Source organism: Monodelphis domestica, chromosome 1 (genome assembly GCF_027887165.1).
Source record: "Monodelphis domestica isolate mMonDom1 chromosome 1, mMonDom1.pri, whole genome shotgun sequence".
In the NCBI taxonomy this organism is placed as follows: domain Eukaryota; kingdom Metazoa; phylum Chordata; class Mammalia; order Didelphimorphia; family Didelphidae; genus Monodelphis; species Monodelphis domestica.
Genome location: NC_077227.1, coordinates 524,771,952 through 524,795,527, shown reverse-complemented (window position 1 = coordinate 524,795,527; position 23,576 = coordinate 524,771,952). Strand labels below are relative to the sequence as shown.

Below are 23,576 nucleotides of genomic sequence, written 5' to 3'. Positions count from 1 at the left end.
TACAGGCTATACTGGATATCCCCTAAGGTTCCTTCCAATTCTGAGTTTCTATGATTCTAAAAAAGAGCCACTTAAGTATGTATTTGGTCATTTTTGAATGGCAAGTAAATGTCTAAATCTCTAGGGAGAATGGTGTATGAAAATATCTGTTGTTTTTTACCTGCAAGGGTAACTCTGCTATGTTGCATTTATTTATTTTAAATTTAAGATTCATTTACATTCTAATCTTCATATACAATTTCAGAAAGTTGCAATCAGCTGAATATTATATACTGGGTCCACATAGCAAACTAATTTCTTCACTGATTTATGTGAATAATGAACAAATAAACATATAAAAATACACTCAAATACAATTTTTAAAAATAATCTAAGAGGCTTCCTGTGTTTAAATAAACAAACTGAACATCTTAAACTATCCAAAAAATAAGAAATATAATTAGTTTGTATATTAAAATGTGCATTGTGAGAAATGAATATGTGCTAGTCGAGGAGGTTCTACTACTTTAAAGTTGTTAGCCTTTTAAAGTATTCTTGTCTTGGTCTGTTATCCCAAGGAGACCAAAGGTAGGGGGAAATGATCTACTTGTACAAAAATATTTACAGCAGCTTTTTTTGTGTGGCAAAGAACTGGAAACTAAAGAATTATGCATCATTTGGGGAATGGCTAGACACGTTGTGTTATATGATTGTAATGGAATACTATTGTGCCATAAGAGATCACAAATAAGATGATCACAAAAAAAACCTGGGAAGACTAATATGAAGTGATGCAAAGTGAAGTAAACAGAGCCAGGAGAATGCTGTACACAGTACACAGCAATAAAATGTAATGATCAGTTGTGAATGATTCAACTACAATCAGCAATGCAAGAATCCAGGGCAAAATCCATGCATGCTATTCTTCACTTTATTTTCTCCGTGAATTTTTCACTAATATAAGTGACATGTGTCTTCTTTCACAATATAATGAATATCGAAATATGTATCATATAATAATATATGTACAACCTATAGAATATTACCTTCTGTCTTGGAAAAAGAAAGGGAGAGGAAGTAGGGAGAGAACATGGATCACAAAATATCAAAAAAATTATTACTGAAAATTGTACTAACATAATCTGGAAAAAAATTTTAAATTTATTTTAAAAATAATAAACGCCTTCCTGTGTTTTTAAAGTGAGATTATATATATATATATAATATATACTTTACATATATGTGTATATATGCAAATATGTATATACATATATATGTGAAGTTCAATAATCTATGTCAATCACAAAGGAGTAGTAAGGGAACAAAAAGAGTGAAAATTAGTTATTTAACAATTTAAACAATATTATTTTTAAAATATAGATATACATTTCAAATATTTATCCTGGATTTTCTCCATTCACAAATTGTTACTTTTCCCCTAAGATCACTACATCATAGTATCCATTGCCAAAAATGGGAACACAAAAAAGGCTAACCCATAAACTTGGGTCTTTATTGAGCTACTGATGCACAAGGAAAAAAGAAAGAACTCTTCAAACTAAAAGTAGCATGATGTAGTGGAAAAAGTGTTAGGCTTAGAGTTAAGTGACCTGATACTGACTCTTACTAACTGTGTGACTACTGTCAAGTCACTTAACTGCTCTGAAGTTCAGATTCTTTATCCATAAATTGAGAATTTACAAAATATCTGCATCATCTACCTCAAAAGGCTGGTTATTAGGAAAGTACTTTTTAAACTCTAAAGTCCTCTATGAATATGAGCTATCAAACAATCAATAAGCATTATTAAATACCTAATCTTAACTCTATTATGTGCTAGGCATTAGAAATACAGATTCCTAAGGCCTAATGAGAAGACTACCTGCACATATATAGGCATAATGGTGGGTGGGGTAAGTCATTTTAGCTCTGATACCTTAACTAAGACCGACTAAATCTCAATAAATCAAAAGACCTTAAAACTAGAATGAAATATCACAAGAATTGTGTTCAGATAGGATAAGAATTGTATTCAATAGGCTGGATTAACCAAAAAGCACATGACATGGCTCAGGGGTCATCAGGTTTTCTATAAATTATCAAATGAATTAAGACTTTGAGTGTTTTCAAGAAACAAACAAGATTGTGATGTACACATCCCTGAGAATAAATTGGGGAAGGTGAGTGGAAGAAAGACTTTAATAGGGTCTGGAGAATTTCAGACCTTCTATCTTCACATCAATGTCCTAGTAACATGTTTTGAGACAGCAGAGGTTCCCATCTTCCCACTGATATTCCAAATGTCATCCCCAGATCAGCTAGTGGCAGCCTCTGTATCACCGAGCATCAAGGATAGAACTCAATGGCTTTACAAGGAACCCATCAGAGAAACTATACCATACCTAAAGGAACTTCCATAGATGGGGAAAAAAAGCAGTTCTAGCAATAAGGAACTGTGTTACTCTTTGGACACATGGGCACTCTATGTCTGGATCCACTTTTCCCTAAACTATATATTCTATGTATTATAAGAGGAAGAAAGTGTCACAGAATTTGGGGGGTGGAGAACAGGAGAAATGGGGAGGAATTTTTTGCACCAACTGTTCTTTTTATATTACAGTAGGAAATACCCCTTTTTAAATACTCCTCAAGGCTGGCTAACTAAATGTTTCTCAATTGACAATCCTAGTGGTGAATACATCAGGGGTGGTTCATGTCATAGGCATTAGAGAATCACCCCAATATCTCAGAAGTAATCTTAGACTCTTGAGGGAGCTATATAGCTGAGCTCTGAGGGTCTAATTGATTTGTGAGAATAGGATTTTGGATGAGAATCTTAAGAATTTATATAGATTATTGCATATTTTGTATATGCAAATATAAGATAAAATTGCAGAAATTAAGGAAAGCAATCCTACCACAACTGGGACAAAGGTAGGGTTTGGACAAGATTATGAAGGGATTCTAAAAAGGTAGAGGAAAAGATGGAATGAGGTATGAAGAATAACCAGTAACAAGGTATGGAGAGAACAGATAGAATATTATGTAGAAAGAAAGAAAGCTGGTTAATTTGGCCAGACCATAAAGTTCATGAGGAGAATTATTATATAATAAGTCTAGAAAGGGAAGTTGGAGTATGGTTGGAAGAAGAACTTTAAATGCCAAACAAAAATTATTATATATGATCTTCAAGTCATAATTATAATATCTTAGATTAAGATTTTGAGTTGGAAAATACCTTAGAGATCACCTTGTCACAGAATCATAGAATTCCAGTTGGAAAGGATCTCAGAAGCAAATCATATAGTCCAACTCATCCATCAACAAGCATCCCCTCCACAAAACAGCTGCCAAATGATCATACAACATTTGCTTGAAGACCTCTAGTAGGAGAAGAAATCTACTTCTCAAATCAGCACATTCTACTTTTACAAAATTTTCTCTTACACATCAACCCTAAATCTCACTCCTTTCAGTTCCTATTGTTTGTTCCTTGCTCTGCCCTTGGGGACCAATCTGAATAAATCTAGTCCTTCCTGACCATTAGAGTCCTTCAAATATTTGAAAACAGTTATTAATGTCTCTCCCCAAGTCTTCTCTTCTCTAGACTAAACACCCTCAACTTCCTCATTTTACAAAGAAGGAAATTCAGGTCCTGAGAGATTAAATGTTATATGTTTAAATGAGTTTATCAGATTGAGTTCCTCTCAGACCAGGAGATCAGAGCAGTATGTGAACACTAGACTAAATCATTGGAATGCAGGAAAAAATAGGGTCAGGAGTACCACCTGCTTCACAAATTTGCTTTGGGTCAATTTCATTTTATCTTAAAAGATAACCTGAACACAAAAAAGGCAATAATTTATGCTATTATATGCCAAGCCAACTAGTGAAGAAAATAACTCCAACTCATGTCCTAGAAATGAATTTTAACTGCTATGTATGTGAATTTCTACCATTACAAAGCCTAATGTCCCTCACTTTGTTATTCAATAGTCAATGTTTCCCCACACACACTCTTCTTGATTTGTCATTTTCCAAGGATGGCATCAACATCATTGATCTCTTTACTTCTTACTCAGTTCTCCATATACATTCTAACCTTACGTGGCCCTTGAACTGATTTTTTGGAGATACCTGCTTTGCTTTCGTTTCTCAGGAGTAAATGATGAAGTGCAAATAATGCTAGATTGGAAGTCAGAAGATCTGGCCTGGGATCCTAGCATTGCTACTTCCTACACATATAAATCTGGAAAAGTCATTTCAGTTCTAGACCTCAGTCTATTCCTTCATAAAATAAGAATGTTAGACTAGATCATATCTAAGTACTCTCTCCGTGCCTTGAAAAGGCTGTCTGCCATACCCAGAATGTAATCCTTCTTCACCTCTCCCTTTAATATTTCATTTTCTTCAAAGGTTAGCCCAAATTCCAAATGAGGTTTTTGCTGATTTCTACCCACCCTCCAACTACTAGTGTTCATCCATTTCTTTAATTATCTTGTATTTATTTTGTATGTAATTTATATATATTTATTTGTGTACATGTCTTTATCATCCAGCTATTTATATAAGGTATTTTCCTTGAGGTCAGGGACTGGTTCTTTTTTTTCTATGGCTCAGTGCCTGGCACATATAGTAGCAGACATTTAATAAAGTCTTATTTGCCGACTGATTCCAGCTCTAAATCTATGATCCTATATACCCATGATGGCAAACCTATGGCACACATGCCAAAGATGGCACACAGAGCACTCTCTGTTGGCACACACACCATTGCCAACCATAGTTCATTAATAGAAAGGAGGAACTTGGGAGGAGCTACTCCCCTCCCCCACTCCACCATAACTGACAACATTTTTTCACTTTACATACCTCTCTGCCCAGCAGCCCAATGGGAGTGCTTTCTCCCTCCTCTGTGTGGGTTAAGATGGGCAGCTCACAGGCAGCAGAGTTAGAGGGTTGCAGGGTACTTGAGCCACTTCCCTCCCCTTCTCTGAACTCTCGAAGGACATTCCACACTTCACCTACCCCTCATCCAACAGCACAATGGGAGTGATTTCTCTCTCCCCTGTGTGGGGCAAGGGGGGGGGGGGGTACAGAAAGCAGTCTCTAACAAATTTTCCATCACTGCTATGTACCTTCTTCATTAATGTAAAGAACATACTTCTTAACTTTCTCCATAAGTGTTAAGTCACATCTGCAATACCATATTCAGTTCCAGGAACAAAATTTGGCAAGGTCAAGCTAAAGTCCATTAAGGGTTTGAAAAAAAGACTACCATGGTAAATGGAATAGAGAATATACCATAAGATAGTTGAAACAACTAGAGATACTTATCCTGGAGATAAGGAGATTGAGGGAGAGCATAAGAATTATTACATGAAAGAAGAATTCTGATTTTTCTGCTTGACCTTTCAGGGGCAGAACAAAAAGCAATGCATGGAATTTGTCAAAATGCCACTTTAATCTTTTTTTTTCTTAGCTTTACTCTTCATTTAAGAAAAATTTCCCAACAATTGAAGAGGTTCAAAAGTGGGGTAGGAAGCTTTGCAAGGAAGGAAATAAACATTTTAAGTTTCTACTATGTGCCACATACTTTACAAATATTATCTCATTCATCTTCACAATCGCTCTGAGAGGTAGATGTTATCTCCATTTTATAACTGAGGAAACTGAGGTAGGGAAAAGTTAAGTGATTTTTCCAGATCAAATTTCCCAGTCCCAGTAAGTGTCTGTGGCTTGAATCTGATCTCAGGACCTGCCCAGTGATCTGTCTATTGTCACCTACTTGCCTCCTTTGGGAGGCAGTGAGTACCCTATCATTATAGATCTGCACATGGAGGATGACCCCTTGTCAAAAATGCTCTAGGATGAATTCTTGATCATAACGGGTTCCTTCCAACTCCAAATCTCTACGATTTTGCTGACAAGACTGTCAAAGAGATATGTCTATTCTTTTTCTTGATGCCTCCAGAAACAAAGAGATAAAAAGGTAGATTCCACAATATCCAGATTCACTTTCTCTCCTAGATCCTAGAACCTATTCTGTTCTTAGATCCCTTTGGAGGAGTGTTCTCCCACTTTTCCACTCTATGATTATTCTCTTCTCTTTCCATGTCAACATCAGGGGCAGCATCCACAAGGTTACTTCACATATAGTTTTTTTAATTTAATAGTTTAATTATTATTTAATAGTTTATTATTATAAAATCATGAATATAAAATTGAAAGGGACTTAAAGGAGTATATAGTCCAACTCTTTCCTTTTACAGATGACCCAGAGAAGTTCACAAACTTGCCCAAGGTCATATAGATAAGTGGCAAAACTGGGATCAAACACTATTTGCTCCTTTTTTTATCCATACAGTGGAATAACTCCCAGATTTGAAGCTAGTCTCAGTTTCATCATTTGGAAAATTAAGGGCTTGGACTATTTAGGCTCTGAGGTCTACTCTGGCTCTAAACTGATATTTCCATAATAAATATCAAAAGCTTCAACCCAGGATCAACCTTTGAACTGTCATTCACTTCTTTTTGTTATTGTTGTTCATACTTCATTTTCAATGAGGGCCACTGACATCCTGGGGTGATATCTTGACTAGCACATGAATTAGATTTAAGTGAGGCAGAGTTGCACAAAGTCCCTGCCTCACTCTCTCTTTCAGAGTTATGATTGTCCAGTGGCAAGACAAAAGTCAGGATGACTGTTGGGGATGCAGTGAATGCCCTTGGCTTCTTCCATGTTTAACTGAACTCTAAGTCCTCTAAGCCTGCTTTAGCTGCTTTCTGCTGAGGGAAGTCTTCACATGCCTGGGGAAGACATCCCTCTAACTCACCAATGGTTTTGTGACCCATTAGTCAACCTCAACCTGGTTTAGCCCATCTGTCAAAATGGTTTACCAGGGTGTGAGTGTTTTTAATGCTACAGTTTCTTGGAGACAAAAGTGAGAGCTAAGTAAAAGGTAGACAGGAAAAGTGGATGAGCAGCAGTGAAAAGTGCTCAATCATCCCTCAGATAGAAGTGCTAATCCTTCCTGAACACACGATATACCCCAAATTCTAGTGAATCATGACTAAAATGACTAACCTGCTCTGGATTTGCACTTTTCCCAAATCAAATCATATAAAACAGCCTATTTTTTTTTGATGGAGGCCAAAACCTTAAAGTAATTTTCAAAAACAATTTCAATGAGTTGTGTATACTATCCACATGACTTTAATTTGAGCATACAAAATCGTTCCTTTAAAAATTATATTCCTAGAGAAGGGAACAATAAATCAAATTTGCTTTGCTTTATACATACTAATAAACAAATTTTAAAATTAGACAGTTTCAATCATGTTCTGCTGATTGCTTCAAAATAATTACAGAGAATATTCACAATGTTCAAATTTTTCCAAATTAAAGGAAATGCCTTTATCTATATTTAATATTTTTATTAGAATTGGATCAGTCAAGAGGAAGCCAGTGAGACACCTTTCCTCAGGCCTTTAATGGCATGCTAAAAGTGCAGGGGGAAAGTATTTGGTTCTTTCATTGAATATAAAGAAGCCCCACAGTAATACCTAAGAGTAGATTTTAAAGTACCATTGACTAATGCATCTTGGGAAATAATCAGAGCCTCATGTCTGGCAGATTATTGCTGCTACCTTCAGGCAGCTTTTAAGCTGCTAAATGTTTTGTGTTAGTAAAAATACTACCTGGGAAGTAGTTGTCTCCCACTTTAAGATATGTTTTTCTCATTTTCCCCACACTGAAGACAAAATCTATTGGTTCTATTGTGCCAGTTATGGTTAAAATGGAAATGTATTTGTATTTTTCCATCTTTTTACTTCACAAGTATGATAGAATGATTAATGAATCAATAAACTGCCAAGAGACCAAGACTGACCCTTGGGTAGAAAATGACACTTCCAAAGTATGGCTGCTATAATGATAACAATAATTACCAGGACCCAAAGTATTTCCTGAGCATTAGTGCCTGGCTAGGGTTAATGGCATGGATATTCAGACTATCAACATTCCCCAAAGCAGTCATTAGTCCCTGGGAAATGACCCATGCCTAGATCCCTGCTATTCAGTTTTACCAATGCATAAACCCAGTTCACATACAAGTTTTCAAGGCAAGTTGTATTCATGGCTACTTACGTTTGGTGCACCTCTGGGACCCAGGGGCTTTGCTCCAGCCTTGACAACACTGCCCTCCACAGACATTCACCCTGCAATACAGCAATAGTCGGAAGTAATCCAGCTGCAACCACCATCATTTTGCCCTCTTCAAAACCCAAACTTCAAAGGATTTTTCCCTCTAATAGCAAAAACCTCTGCCTAAGGGAAGATCTAACTGGTTATACAAGGTGCCCAACAATTAGCTTCCAAAGTGGAGAGGATAGGAGGGCAAGGAAGTGAGAAGTCAGAAAGTCTTAATGAGAACTGACTGCTATAATGAATACCAGAGTTGCAAAGGATAAAGAAATGCATTAAAATTTTTTAATGAAAAGACAACTGTTAGGAGAGTAATATTATAAGAGCAACAAATAAAATAAATTTTGTTTCAGATTTACATTACAATAGATTTACAGAAAGTGTTCAAACAATTCTTGACATCCTTTTTTAAAAAATCATTTACCATCCCCATCACCACCACTCATCTGAAGTTTCTAAAAAAAAAAACTGTCGGGAACAATGCTTCTCAGTGAAACCACTCCTATAGACTGCACACAGGTGCAGAAAAGAAAAAGTTCTAAGATACAGAGGCATTTCAAAGTGCTATTTCATCAAAGGCAACTAGGAATAGATGGATACTAGGAACTATTTCACCACCTAGAAATACAGTTGACTTGAGGAGAGAACATGGAGTGGCTTCACGTTTACACCCATAGTCTAGTGTAATTATTCAACTTGAAAGAAGTTACACCCCAGGCTGAAATGCCTTTTGCATTTCTCTACAGCTCAGAAACAGTAAGTATGCCCAATTCTTATCTTCATTTAAAAGTAACTTTGTTTCTCTAGCTGTCATTGTATCCTTCCTGGCTGGCAGGATGGCAGAGTGACACTTTCTCACAGTCACTTGGTACAGGCCGCTCTTACTTCCCTGAAGTTTGCTCCCTCCTCTAGGCAGGAGGGAACATCCTTAGGCACTTAGGTGTTAGAAAGGAGTGAGGGAGGTGTTTGCCTTACCCCTGCAGCTGTTGCTTCTGGTGAACCTGTAGGCTGGAGCTGGAGCTGAGGCTGTGGGTCTCCTGTTGCAGTTTGGAGCGCACAGCGTGCCTGCCGGGTTTGGAAAACTGCGCCGCCGAAGGGTGGCCAACCGGCTTGGGATGGTGCTGCATGCCCGGGCCTAAACGGAGTGGCTGTTCCTGCGGGGGCTGAGGCTGCCGGAGAACTTGCACGCTTGGCGCGCTAGGTTTGCTCATCCTGCGGGTCCGTTCTTGTGTGCTGGTCGTCGAGCTCCTGCTGCGGCTGCTACTGCTACTGCTACTGCTGCTGCTGCTGCTGCTGCTGCTGCTGCTGCTGCTGCTGCTGCTGCTGCTGCTGCTGCTCCTGCTACTGCTACTGCTACTGCTGCTGTAGCGAGTATTGAGCGCAACGTTAAAAGTTCGCTGCTGCCTTGGATGCCCTCCCAAAGGCACCGCAGAGCTCAGTTGCCCCACTCCCCCGCTGACCCCGGTGTCCGAGGAGCCGCTCTGGCCCGGACGCACCACATAGGTGATCCTTCTCACCCTGCTGTGCTCGGAGGACGCGAACACCCCTGCGCATAGCAGGAGCCCCCACCTGATCCAAGTTACCTCCATGGCACAAGCCGCTCAGCGAGCGGGAAGAGGACTGACGCTGCACACACCGGGTCTCTCTCAGTCTCTATCGGTCTCCCTTCTAGGCTCTGTCGCTCCCCTACCCTCTCCCCAGGACTGGAGCACAGCTCCCACTTAGCAGCACTGCACGGTTTTCCTGCTGAGCCTGCCCCCGCCCCCCGCTAGTGTACACAACTCTACTCCCCCTCCCCCTTTTCCCAGAAGAAATGCTCAGATCCCAAAGTTTTAGCAAAGGCGAGAGGGGAGCCGCTCCGAAGAAGAAAACATGCTCCGAGGTGGAGAGGGATGTGTAAGGGGAAGCCGAGCCAGCCCAAACCCCGGCAGAGTGGAGGGTAGAAGGGGGCGGGCGTGGGGGTGGGGAGCCGGGAGAAAAGAGGGGGAGGGGCGAGGGCTGGGGGCGCGCCGAAGGTACGGACTGAGACTGACTGAGTGTTCTGCGACTCTGAGGAGCAGATGTTTCTCTAGCGAGACCCACAGTCTGGAGTTATTGGGGTGGGGGTAGGGGTGTCAGTGGTGGATGGACTGTGGGCTTGTGTGTATTTGTGAGTGGAAGAGGACGCAAGGAATCACTCTTTGGGGCAGCCCCGGCTGGAAACTCTTTTTAAAAGTTTCTGTGCGAGTAAGCTGAGTGTCAGGTCCGAACAGCCAATCTCTGGCAGACATGACGTCAGGCAGTAAAGCCTAATTGGGGAGACCAAGAGATGAGTCCTTACGAGCGATCGCAGCCACAATACGCTCCGCTCCGGCTCTGGCGGAGGCCGGGCGGCTAGAGTTACCCGAGGTTCAGAAAGTCAGATTGAAGGGATTCTCCCCACGGCGCCTCCCCCCCAATCTCCCCGCCATAACACATACACTCGTTTCCCCTCCCCCAACTCCAATTGAGGACAAAGAACTCAACAAAGTCACTGAATGGCCCTTTTCTTCTTGAAGGTTCCATTTGGAAATTGCTGGGGAAATGGGGCCATTTCTTATCAGCACTGAGCAGAGATGGTCGTCCAAATGGCATTACAAAGGCTTGTGTGGAGGTGCCTGAGTCAAAAGCCCATGATGGGCCACAGAAACCCTGCTGGAGGCGATGTGATACCGTGGAAAGAGGAAGAATGGACCAGGGTTCTAATTCACTACCTGTGCTATTTGGAAACCTTTGTTTCCTCTATAAAATGAGGGAGCTGGAGTCAGTTACGTTAAAGATCCCTTCCAACTCTAAATCTGTAGGCTTATATAGACCTTTGAAAAGTAAAGATGGTCTTAAAGGTAAAGGTTTCCTATGAAACTAAAATAGTTCTAGTTTGTAAGACTGGGAGGAGGAAGAGCAAGAGCCGGGTTTCAATCCTGGTCCTGACAGGATGATTTGTGTGACATGTTAACTGCTTGACAGAGGCCAAGTTACTTAACCTCTTGAAGCTTCCATTTCCTCTCCTGTAAACTGAAGAAGGTGATACTTGTGCTACCTACCTCACAGGGTTATTGTCAGGAAAGAGCTTTTTATGAACATGCATTTGCTAAGTATTAATTGTATGCCAGACAAAGCACACACACACACACACACACACACACACACACACACACATACACAACGAAAGTCATCGGATCAGAATCAAGTCCCCTTTTTTTACAGAGAAAAAAAATGAGACCCAAAGAATTAAGTGACTTTTGCCCAAGGTCAAAGGTCAGCATCAAAGGTAGAATTTGAACCTAGATTTATCTAGCCCTATAGTATCAATATTCCACACTAACTCCAAAGATTATCATGGGACACAGTATGTCCCCATATAAGTGAAGAAAAATATATATACAAGGTAATGTGGGGGGAAGAAGAAGGATAAGTGAGTCACTAGTGCCTGTGAGGATCAGGGAAGGTCTACTTTTTTACTTGAACTGGGCTTTGTATAACATGATATAAATGTGAAGAATTGTTTTTGTCCATCTGGACCTGTCATTTCATTAATGTAGAGAACTACCAATATAGAAACTCCATCTAATGACACAGATTGGCAAATAGTCTATTAATGTCATTTAAAATAATTGAAGTGAGGGGGATTACAGAAGAGATGTATTGAAATGCAAAGTAACTTGCCCATAGCCCCAAAGCTAGTATGTGTCAGAGATAAAATTTGAAACCAGGTCTTCTTTATTTCACTACTTTGCATTTTCAGCTATTGTAAACTACTGTTATTTTTACTTTTTTTTCCTTGGTGCCCCATTCCTCAGCCTCATCGTTATAGTTGGGAAAGAAAAACTTTTATAGTAAAACAAAGAGGTTAAAGGCTGTTTGCCCTTTACTTTGCCTCCCACTTTTAGAGGCTAATCTATTTTGGTCTATGACTGTATAAGAACAGACCCAAGAACTTAACAAGGCCTCAAGTGATTGTCTATTCACCAATGAGGTACCAAGTGAATGGAATAGATAACAAATTTGCATCACCTTTACAATCTAGCACCCACATACCTCCCTACTTATTTCCTATTTCATACTCCTTATTCACAAACTCTCCATTCCATTCAAACTGGCCTATTTAGACAAACTAATCTCCCACCTCTGTGACTTTGCACAAAAGATCTTCCATGTCTGAAAGGTACTCCCGACCTTTCTGCCACCTCATAGAATTTCTAGCTTCCTTCAAAGCACATAGCCAAATGCCTCTTCTGTAAGAAGCCATTCCTAATTACATTGTTACTTCACTATTTCTCCCTTTTGAAATCACTTTGTATTATTTTTTATATACTTTGTTTTTACTTAGTTGGCCAATGTTATGAATCCCTCTTCCACTCTCCACAAGAGTAAGTAGCCTCCTTAAGGGCAACAACTCTTTAATTTCTATATAGTAACAATTTAATAAATGTATTTTGAATTCTAATAATTCACTTTCTTCCCCCAATCTCAAACACTACCTCAAAATGTTCCCCTCTTCCTAACTTCCCCTTTCCACTATCTTCCCAGGCTCATTATTTAGGTGTCTTCCTCTACATACTCTCAATTCACCCTCATCCAATCAGTGATCACCCACAGTCATTTCCACCTTCACAACTTACTTCCTACTTTCTTTGACACTGCCCCCACACTAATGAAGCCCTCATTACCCCATAACTGGACTACTGCAATAGCCTTCTAGTTGATCCCCACTTCAAGTCTCTTCTCACTCCTGTCCATCCTTCACTGAGCTACCAAATTAATTCTCCTAAAATGCAGATCAGACCTTATCACACCCTATCCCCCTTTCTGCATTCAATGAACTCCATCTCCCTCTACTACTTCCAGGATCAAATACAAAATTCTAATAGGCTTTCAAAGCCCTTCATAACTGACCCTTTCCTTCTTCCCCAGTCTTCTTATACCTTGCTCCCCTCTAAAATATTCTGGTATCCAGTGATACTGGTCTCTTTGCTATTCCTTGAACATGAACTTCCTCTCCCAACTGGGAGTATTTTTATTGACTGAACCCATGTCTGGAATGCTTTCTCTCCTTCCCTCCACCTCCTGGCTTCCCCAGATTCCTGTAAGTCTCAGTTAAAATCCCACCTTTTAAAAGAAACCTTTCCCAGTCCTCCATAATATTTATGCCTTTCCTCTGAGATTATCTTGTTTGCCCCTCATATCTTGATTGTCCATAATAGTTTATTATATGTGCAGATAAGGTGTTTTCATGATGTCTACTTCATTAGGCTGTGAGCTCCTTGAGAGTAAGAATTATCTTTCTATCCCTGGTGCTTAGAAAACTGCCTGTCACATAACAGGCATTTAATAAATGATAGTTAACTGACTGACTGGGTTGAATTAAACTGAAAATCTATAATGCTTCATAATGTGTAATAGGAGGAAAATTTCCTACCTACCATAAAAACCCATCCCTTCTTCTAGAGGAAGCTCCATGAAGTGGGCCACTTAGCAGTTTCTATCTATAGATTCTCCTTTTCTAGTTGGGAATGCATAGCTGTTGCTAAAAGGAATGGAAAAGAGGGGGGAGGTCAGAGACAACAACCACTACTGAGACTTAAAAGGACTGGACCAGGACAAGAAAGACAAAGCAGAAGACTCTTTAGATCTTGGAGGAGAGAGTCAGTCAGCAACTAATGCTTCTAATCAGCCCTCACCTCCTTGAACTATTAATTGGACCAGCAAATTTCTAATATAAAAATGCTCACAACAGCAAAGAACAAAGCAACTGTGGATTTATTTTGTAAAGCCTGGGAACTCAGTGGATATATATTTGCCTGTGGAGAGTGATAATCCTTATCTCTGAGCAGAGTCTGAATATAATATTTACTGTCCCAAAAAAGGACCTCAGTCCAGTCAGTTTTTTAATAATGTGTGTATGTATATGTACACACATACATACATTAATGAGGGAGGAAAAAATCCCACTAGTATAAAAAACTGCTCATATCATTTATTTACTTGACTGTAGGCAGTAAAACTCCATAAAACCTGGCTTGTGCATGGATTTGGATATAACAGGAGACATAGCATTCCCCTTAAAACAAAAGTACATAGAGTAAAAGCCTATAACATGAGTGCTAATCCTTTCCCTGAGGGGCCCCCCTTACATTCTTTTATACATAGCAGATATAGGGAAATACCAAACACATTAGGAAATAGTCTCTTCTCTAATCAGATTAACACCCACAAAACAGCTATGTTTCACATATGTGTGCCTTATGCCATTAGTATAACAAAAATAACAATTCCTTAAGAAAAACAGCATTATGCATGCTAAGTATACTTCTTAAGGATGGTCACTCTAATTCTGAAATATCAAATCCACTAATATTCTGAGGAACAAGTCCCAGTTTCTGTCAGGAAGTGAGAACAGTATTTGCCAACTTAATGCCATGGATTCTGAATCCAAACCTCCTGGGGTTCAAGATCCATTTAAATTGGCAGAATATAACTTCCTGATTAAAAAAAAGAAAAAAGAAAACTCTAACAATCTCACAAAACTCCTTGGACTTCAGATGGTTCTTACCAAACAATACTCAGTTGAGCTAAGTGTAAATGAATCAGAAAAGTATATTATATTTTCCATTAAACATACTTACAACATGTGGTTTTGAGGATTAAAAGAAAAAGAGTAGTAAACCCATTTTTTAAAAGTTTTGCAACTATTATTCCAACTCTAAATGCAGCCGGAGTCATTCATACTTTTGTGATTTTTATTCAATCAATAATCATTTATTAATCTTATTAATTAATTTAGTATCTTTCTATACTTGGAATAGGCAAAATGGAAAAATAGTGGAATTTAGAGTAGAAGGATCTGGGTTCACATTCTGACCTGCTACTTACTGCCTGGGAGAGTTGAGGTAAGTAGCTTCAACTCTCTGAGCCTCAGTTGCCACAAATCTAACAAGAGATAATCAGACTGGTTGACCTCTAATGTCCTTTCCAGCTCTAAAGCAATGATCCTAAAGGAAATTTAATCAAAGTTACTGATCATCTACGTTTAGATTTTGCTCCAACTCTAAATATCTTCTCCAAAGCCATATGTTTAGGGAATCTATACAAACTCTGTTTATAGGTTATAAAAAAGTCCTGAGACACTGAAAAATCAAGGCAAAAGAGAAGTGGAGAAAAACAGGAGTGGAAAAAGAAAAGGAATAAAAGGGAAGAAGTAAAAGTGATCTCTAAAGTTTCTTCCAACTCTTTATTTTTTATCCTTTAAATAATGTTACATATTCTGCCATAAGCTCCTATTTGGATGTAAACTTGAATATCCAACTTCAAATTTAATATGTCTAAACCTAAATTTGTTTATCTTCCTCTTTTGATCTGTTTCTCTCCCAATAAGCTCTTCTTCCTCATATTAGAATCATAGATTTTCAGAGCTAGAAGGGACCTTCTACCTACTCCTACATTTTATTTTGCTGAGGCTTAGAGAAAGATCCAGTGATTGAATGAAATTACCTTAAATGGAAGAGCTTGGAATTCATACTGGAACCCAGGCCAGTTGTTATCCCCCACCTTTGACATTGGCTTCCTTTGTAACCTTTGATTTCTCTATTCCATTTGATTGATTATAGCACTATTTATCCCCCACCAGGCTTAAAACTCAAGTCATTAGGGGCAGTTAGGTGGCTCAGTGGATTAAGATCCAAGCCCAGAGATTGAAGGTCCTGGGTTCAAATATGACCCTAGACACTTCCTAGCTGTGTGACCCTAGGCTACTCATTCAACCCCCATTGCCTAGCCCTTACCACTCTTCTGTCTTGGAACCAATACATAGTACTGATTCTAAGATGGAAGGTAAGGATCCCCCTGCCCTAGGAAAAAAAAACAAACTTCATTATCTTTGACACCTCTACCTCCCCTCATCTAATTAATCAAAAAATCATAATGGTTATTTCTTCACAATTTCTTTCACATGTTTACCTTCTTTTTCATTCCTATATCCATTTTACAACTCCCTCATTTTGCATATAACTATAAGCAACTGAGAGGCAGGGGGGAAATGACTTGCCCAAGGTCACATAGGTAGTAACTAGTACAGTCAAGATTCAAACTTAGAGCTTCTGATTTCAAGTACAGAATTCTTTCAACTCTATCCTAATGGTAAATTAGAGTTTCAGGAGATAAGAATAGAAGTTGGATATGAAGATTTGGAAGTATAGAGTTAATAACTGAACTTTTATAAATAGAATAAGATCACCAAAGGAGAGAACAAAGAGAGAAGAGGACAAAACCTTGGAGTAAGTCCATAATTTGATGTGAAGAGTTTATTCTCCACAAAGAAAAAAATGAAATAAAATAAGGGGAGTTTGGAGAGTAGAACAAGAGCCGGGAGAGCAATGTCACCAAAAGTAGCAGGTAGGACACAGTGTCTACAATCATGAGGTCAAGCAAAATAAGATCTGAGAAGAGACCCAATATTTAGCAATGAAAGTGGTTATTAGTGACTTTGGAGAGAATTGTTATAGAAGGATTTGGGTGAAAGTAGGGTTTGGGGTTGGAAGCTAGATTTCAAGAAGTTGAGGGTTCCTTAAAATATAGTGAGAAAGTACAGATGTCTAGAATTAGTGAAAGAAACAACAACAACAATAATGGTAATGATAATAATAATAATAATAACAAATAGCTAACATTCACATATGACTTGCTATGAGCCTGCAGATGGTCAATATTTATCAGCCTGGTTGAGATAGATTGACTCTTTGTTTCCAAAAAAAATAGTAAAGAAGACTTAACAATAGGTTACATATCCAAAGACTCAAACATTAATTGTAGCTCTTAAATGAACATAACGTGTCATTTGAGGAAAATACATTCATCTGTAAAGAAGATATATAAAAAATATTTACATGCATTCCCAGCAATGAATTAAATACATCAGCCAATAATGTTAAAAGGATGTAAGGTCAGAGAAAAGTCCATATTAGCGAAAACAGTAGCCTGCCTTGCTTTCTTCCTGTCACTGACCTTATAGTTCTCATTTCCTTTTGCCTTCAACCTCTCCCTTCCATATTTGCCCAGCTTATTTGTTCATTTTCATTAGTTTTCTTTGTCTGTTTCTCTGGTGAAGGTATGTTCTCCCAAATATTACCTGAACACTGGCTCTCCCTTGCAAGTGTGGTTTATAAGCCAGTATACATACTACTCTTCTCCAAATCCCTCCTCAATACTGTTTCTCCCCTAGAAAAATGTTGTGCAAAAAAAATTTCCTTAGTTAAAAAAAAAATAAGCAATGAAACTAAAACATGAAGAATGAATAAAACCACCCAAAAAAGTTAGTAAAGGGAATATGTTTATCTGGCTTCACATCTTTGTGTTTTGTCTCATTTAGTCTGATTTAAATTAGCACTAAAACTAAAGCATACTGCTGTATATGTTTAATATCATGATATGTCAAAAAGCCTATAGTTGAACTGGAGAAGATCCAGAGAAAGTAAATAAAATTTTGAAGGAATGGGACCTTGAAAATATTAGAATTGTTGTCTAAAAACATGAGGACTGAAAAGGAATATTCCTGACGTCTAAAAACTCAGCAGTTATGGATAAGATGAAAAAGGAGCTATTCACTAAATCCTAGGTGAGCAGAACAAGAAAGTAAATCTTGAAACTTGAAAGAAATAAACAGGACAAAATTTTTAAAAATACAAATGCTCTTTTTGCAAAATGAGCAAGTAAGATTGTGTCCTCCAGAGAGCAAAGAATAGCAGCCAATTCATAAGCCATATAGAAAATTATTTTCTTTATTTTTTCTTTTTCAAATTTCTTTTTACATACAGTTATATAATCTCTCCTTCCCTTCCCATTTAACAAAAAGAAGAACAAGCCTTCATCATAATAATGTATAATCCAGGAAAATAAATTCTCAAATTGGCTATGTGCCCAAATACATATCTTTGTCTTTACTTCAATGTATCTTCTCTCTAAAAGGTGAGTGTCCTCTATCATATTTAAACTATTGTACTTAGGATCAGTCATTACATTGATCAGAGTGTAAGAGCATCATGCAAAGGTGAGGATGGAATGCTGGAGAAGAACTGATTGACACAAGTTATGTTTCCAAGTTTATTTGTTTTTTTTTTCTACAATGTTGTTGTCATTTTATAAGTTATTTTAGCTTTCCTCATTTTTTTAGGCAGTAGTTCTAGGAAGTAGCCTTCTTTCAGTTTTCTCTGAAAATGTTCATTTAATCATTTCTTACAGCACAATAGCATTCCATTATATTCATATGCCATAATTTGTCTAGCCATTTCCCCCAGTAGGTAGGTACCTCCTTAGTTTCCAAGTTTTTGCTTCTATGAGAAGAGTCATTATAAGTATTTTTGGATACAGAGATCCTTTTCCTCTTTCTTTTGCCTCTTTAGAGTTTAAACCTAGCATTGGTGAAGCCAAAGTAAAGAATATATTCATTTTAGTAATTTTTGAGCATAATTCTATATTGCTTTTTTAGAATGACAGGATTAATTCATAGCTCAGCCAACAGTGCACTAGAATGCCTGTCTTCCTACAGACATATATCATTTTCCTTTTTTGTCATCTTATCTGGTATGAAGAGTGAGACCTCCAAATTGCTTTAATTTTCATTTATTTAATTATGAATAATTTAGAGCTTTTTTCATAAACAGTTGTTGATAACTTGGATTTTACCTTTTGAAAATTTCCTGCTTATAATCTTTTTTTTTTAACCTTTACCTTCCATCTTGGAGTCAATACTGTGTATTGTCTCCAAGGCAGAAGAGTGGTAAGGGCTAGGCAATGGGAGTTAAGTGACTTGCCCAGAGTCACACAGCTGGGAAGTGTCTGAGGTCAGATTTGAACCTAGGACGTCCCATCTCTAGGCCTGACTCTCAACCCACTGAGCTACCCAGCTGCCCCCCTGCTAATAATCTTTGATGTTGAATCTATTGCAAAATGGTTCTTAATTTTATAAGTTTATATCAGTTTCTTACACATCTTGAATATGAGCCCTTTACCAGAGAAATTTGCTGCAAAAAATTTTTTTCTCAGCTGACTATGCTCCTCCTACTTTAACTACATCAGATATATTTGTGCAAAAAGTTTAAGTTTTATATCATCAAAATTGTCTAGTATATCTTGTGTTGTACTTTCTATAAATTGTTTAGTCCTGAACACGTTCCCTACACATTGATCCAAAAGATAATGTCTTTTTTATTTTTCCAATTTGTTTATGATGTAATCATTTAGATGTAGGTCACTTATCTATTTGGAGCTTATATGATGTGAGGTATTAATCTATACCTAATTGATGTCAGTAGTTTTCCCAACAGATTTCTAAAATATTGAGTCCTTTCCCTAGTAACTGGGGTCTTTGGATTGATTAAACTTTATGCAAACTGTATTTGCTGGGTGTGTAGGGTGTTTAGGGATGACTAGCATCTTTGGGGAAAGGGCTTCCCTAGCCCTTTTCAGGGCTGTTCATCTACTTTTGGTATCCACCTTTCATTCAATTCTTACCTGAGGCTCCAAGAAGCTCTAGCATCCACAGTGGCTACACTCTGCAAAATCTATCCTGACAAAGGAGCTAAACCAAGTTAAAAACCAACATGCCTCAAACTCATTGGTGGGTTAGAGGGAATGCCTCAACCCAAGCATATGAATATTTCCAGCAGAATGAGACAGTAAAAACAATTTCTTTCAACTACCATGAAGATTGGTAAAGTAGGCCATTATTAGTTATCCTGACTTTTTGTCTTGCCACTGGACTTTGATGACTTTGGAAGAATAAGGCTGATGACTTTGTAAAATTCTGCCTCACTTAAATCCAATTAACACAGGTCAAAATATCACCCCATGGTGTCATTGATCCTGTTCAAAAACAAAAAATTAGTAACAATTTTATCATTGCTCTATATTATATATCTAATATGTTCCATTGATCAATCTCTCTAATTTTTAACCAATACAAAAATCACTTTAATGATTACTGTTTGAGTTACAGTTTGAGATCTGGTATTGATAAATTCTACCTTTTTTTCCATTTTTACTTTTGAAATTCTTCACTATTTGTTCCTCCATGTGAATTTTTAAAAACAGAACTGAACAAATTAATTTGGGTAGTTTTGTCACTGTTCTTATATTGGCAAAACCTGCCAAAAACCAATTAATTATTTAGTTCTGTATTTTTGTAAACAATATTTAATAATTGAATCACTACAGTTTCTGGGTGCATTTTGGCAATACAACTTCAAATATTTTATAGCTACTATTGTTATTTCAACTAGAATTTCTCTTTCAAACTTCTTGGTAGGTTTTGTTGATGACATAAAGGAACTTTTTTTGGAAACCTAAAACTATTATCCAGACTAATTACTCAACTTATTCAGCAGACTTGGTCTTGAAAATTTTTTGACCATTCTAAAAAATGTAACTTACTCTTGGAGATCCCTAATGTTTGGATTTTTTTTTAATTTTTACATGAACTGCTTTCAAATAGTTTCTTCTCATTACTTGTATATATAATTTTTTTAAACAGTATAAGATGTTAAATCTCTTCCCATTGAAATATGGCCATATTTCAAGGTCACAAAACCAGTCAGTGAGCAGTTATCTTACTATCTATAAAATACCACTAGAATGGAAATTATGTGGTCTCACTAGTCAGAAATTAGTAATATCAAATTTGCTTCTCTATAACACTTTTGCAAAAGGTGAAAGAAAAGAGTCTACAGGCCATATACTCAAAGAAATTGCATACTCCCTTCAAAAACGTCTAGGTTTTCCCCCTTACATGCTAAACTGGAGACAAGGAGAGGGGAGCAAAAGGAAGCAGGCTGTTTAAAAGGTACTGTCTTTCAATATTCCCCAACACTAAACTTTATACTTATATACTTATATCCATACTTATATGCTCAGATGGATTTATAATCTCATCAATATGAGTATCCACTTCTGTGTTGTGTATCACAACCCATTCATCCTCTTTTCCTCTGTGAGCCTCTCATTTGTATCCTTCCATAAGTTCAACACAGATCTACCCATTTCCTACCTATTAATCATTTAACAACTGGCTCTCAAAAAAAAACTATATACATGAAAAACTTTTAAGTTTAATTTGCTGGATCAATATTTTCTCACTTTATTAAGTCTAGACAATGAACAAAACAAGAAATCAAGCCCTGATTTGTAGCATTTGCCAATTTCCAAGGTATAAATTCTCAAACTAAAAATTTAACAATTAGTTCTTTCAAGCTCCTTTAAACTGTTCACAAAAACACCTGGATCTATCTAATATGCCAGGGTCCTTCTATAGTCTCTTTAAAAAAAAAAAAACCCTTATTTTCTGTCCTAGTAAAAAATCTAGATAGAAGTGCAAGGATTAGGCAAACAGGGTTACAAGACTTGCCCAGGGCCATAGAGCTAGGAAGTATCTGAGGTCATACTTGAACCCAGGTCCTCCTACCTCAAAACCTGACACTATATCCACTATGCCACATAGGTGCCCCCATAATTTCTTTTGGCATAACAAAAGAATCAATGATGTACATGGGTTGTTGTGTTTTTTCCCCTCCCGTTCACCATGTGGTCAATCCATCTTCTTTTTCACTCATATTTCTCTGTTGTCACTCTCTACTTTGATTCTCCTGACTTTATACCTCCCTTTTAGTACTGTATTACAGCCTACTCATACCCACCACATACCTTTCCATTGCTCTCTGAGAGACATGCTTTTTAAATTCTTCATAAACTATAGCGTTCCATGTTTTATATCCCTAGAAGTTTGTAGTCATTAAGAGAACTTTGTAATTTCACAAAGGCAATCCAGTTAGTTCTTTTCATGCTAAATTTGGGACCTTTATAACATGCATAAGCCTGTTGTATTTAATATATTTATGTATATCAATAAACAAGCCTTTTGTTTGATCCATCCAACTGTATATCATACTCTGAATTCTATTCATTCTTCATCTGTTTGGGCATCTATTGAGACCAAGCTCTTCTGAGTGCTTGTGAATCCCATCCAGAAAGCTGTGCCATTCTCCGAGGCTCAATGCAATCAATGAGTCATCCACAAATAGAAAGCATGGCCACCTAAAAGAAAAGTACCAAACCCAAATTTAGGGTTTTCTTTATGCTGACCCCAATAAACATAGGTGGAGTAGTTTTATTTACAGGGTTTGGCCTCAGGGCAGGCAGATGCTTAGACTCTTAAACTGATGTAAACTCATATATCTTACTTCATGTGGTGTAGGATTCCCTTGGGAAAGATGGCCTGCACACGTTAGATTGTTATGAAATTCACTCTAGCATACTCTGGGGTACCACCTCATTTCACCCCCACCAGAGCAGAGAGTGGGAAGCAAGCGTCAAACAAAGTAAACACCCTGTTCTTAGCCTACCCCAACTACAGAATTATCATAATCAGCATGCCTAATAATAAGATGCAGAGCTTGGATACCAATTACATTCTGAATAACAACTTAGGTGTTTCAGTTGCTCATTTCTAATTTCTTCATAATTATAAATATTCTTCTGATTAGTTGAAATCCCTGCATAATACCTAGCCAAATATTTATGTTTATGAATTTGTTCTTGTGGCTTGAAGTCCTACAATTACATTCTCTTCCTGATCACAAAATTCCTTTCTGATTAAATAACCCGAGCTTTCTGTAGTAACTTTCACATGGCATCAGTCCTAACAATATTTTGAACTTTACTCTCTTCCCCACTTTGGTGACTAAGGATTCATATCTTTGGATTTGCCTTGGGGTAGCATATTTCATACTAGCTTAGGACAATAAGATTTTACTGAAAGAGTCTGTAGTCCAACTTCTTCAATTTTTTAGAGAAAATTGAACCTAAAAGGTTAAGGGAATTGCCTAAGGTCATATAGTCAGTCATTAAACATTTATATAATTGGAGCCTGTCAGAGCATGGCTAGTTTGCTTAACACAGATGTGCTCTTAAAGGGCCTTTTGGAACATGTCCAAACTGCCTAAAATGGAGGCTGCTGTATCCCCTACCACGTGGGTGGGGATAGCCTCCTTTGCCTAGCTGCCTGCAATTTTAAAACTGTTAAGACTGAACCATTCACTTTCTGCGATTTTTTTTTTACCACTTATCTGCTGCATCCAGAAGGTGAAGATCACAGTTGAACCACAGCATGGGACCTATGAACTAAAGCAGTAAAAAGAGAGGGACTTCCTTCCCTGCTCCCACTTTTGTCCCACTCCTAGAAATGGGCTGGAATGGGGGGGGAGGGATATATTTGTTTCTGTTCTATTTGTCCTTCTCAGCTTCAAGTGCAAATTTGAAGTAATAATTCACATATAGAAAGAGCTTCAATTTTTATAAAGTGTTCACTTGTATCATCTGTCTTGAATGC

General features: G+C 37.7%; 1 protein-coding gene and 1 long non-coding RNA gene across 19 annotated transcripts in view; one reads left to right on the top strand and one right to left on the bottom strand.

Moving 5' to 3' along the window:
* Positions 1 to 10,362, bottom strand: part of LTBP1 (latent transforming growth factor beta binding protein 1) — a 459,359-nt gene extending 448,997 nt beyond the window's left edge. For 12 of the 18 annotated variants that reach the window (XM_007476052.2, XM_007476053.2, XM_007476054.2 and 9 more), the window contains exons 1-2: positions 9,161 to 10,116; positions 8,129 to 8,199 (exon numbers count right to left, since the gene is read on the bottom strand). In XM_007476052.2, coding sequence (XP_007476114.2) covers positions 8,129 to 8,199; positions 9,161 to 9,774 — 685 coding nt within the window. In that variant the 5' untranslated portion in view covers positions 9,775 to 10,116. Of the gene's footprint in view, positions 1 to 8,128; positions 8,200 to 9,160 lie in introns of all 18 variants that reach the window. The other 6 variants (XM_007476056.2, XM_056813253.1, XM_056813250.1 and 3 more) reach the window with 3 other exon arrangements.
* LOC103099810 (uncharacterized) overlaps positions 1 to 23,576 on the top strand; it is a 38,956-nt gene that overhangs the window by 381 nt on the left and 14,999 nt on the right. The window lies entirely within an intron of this gene.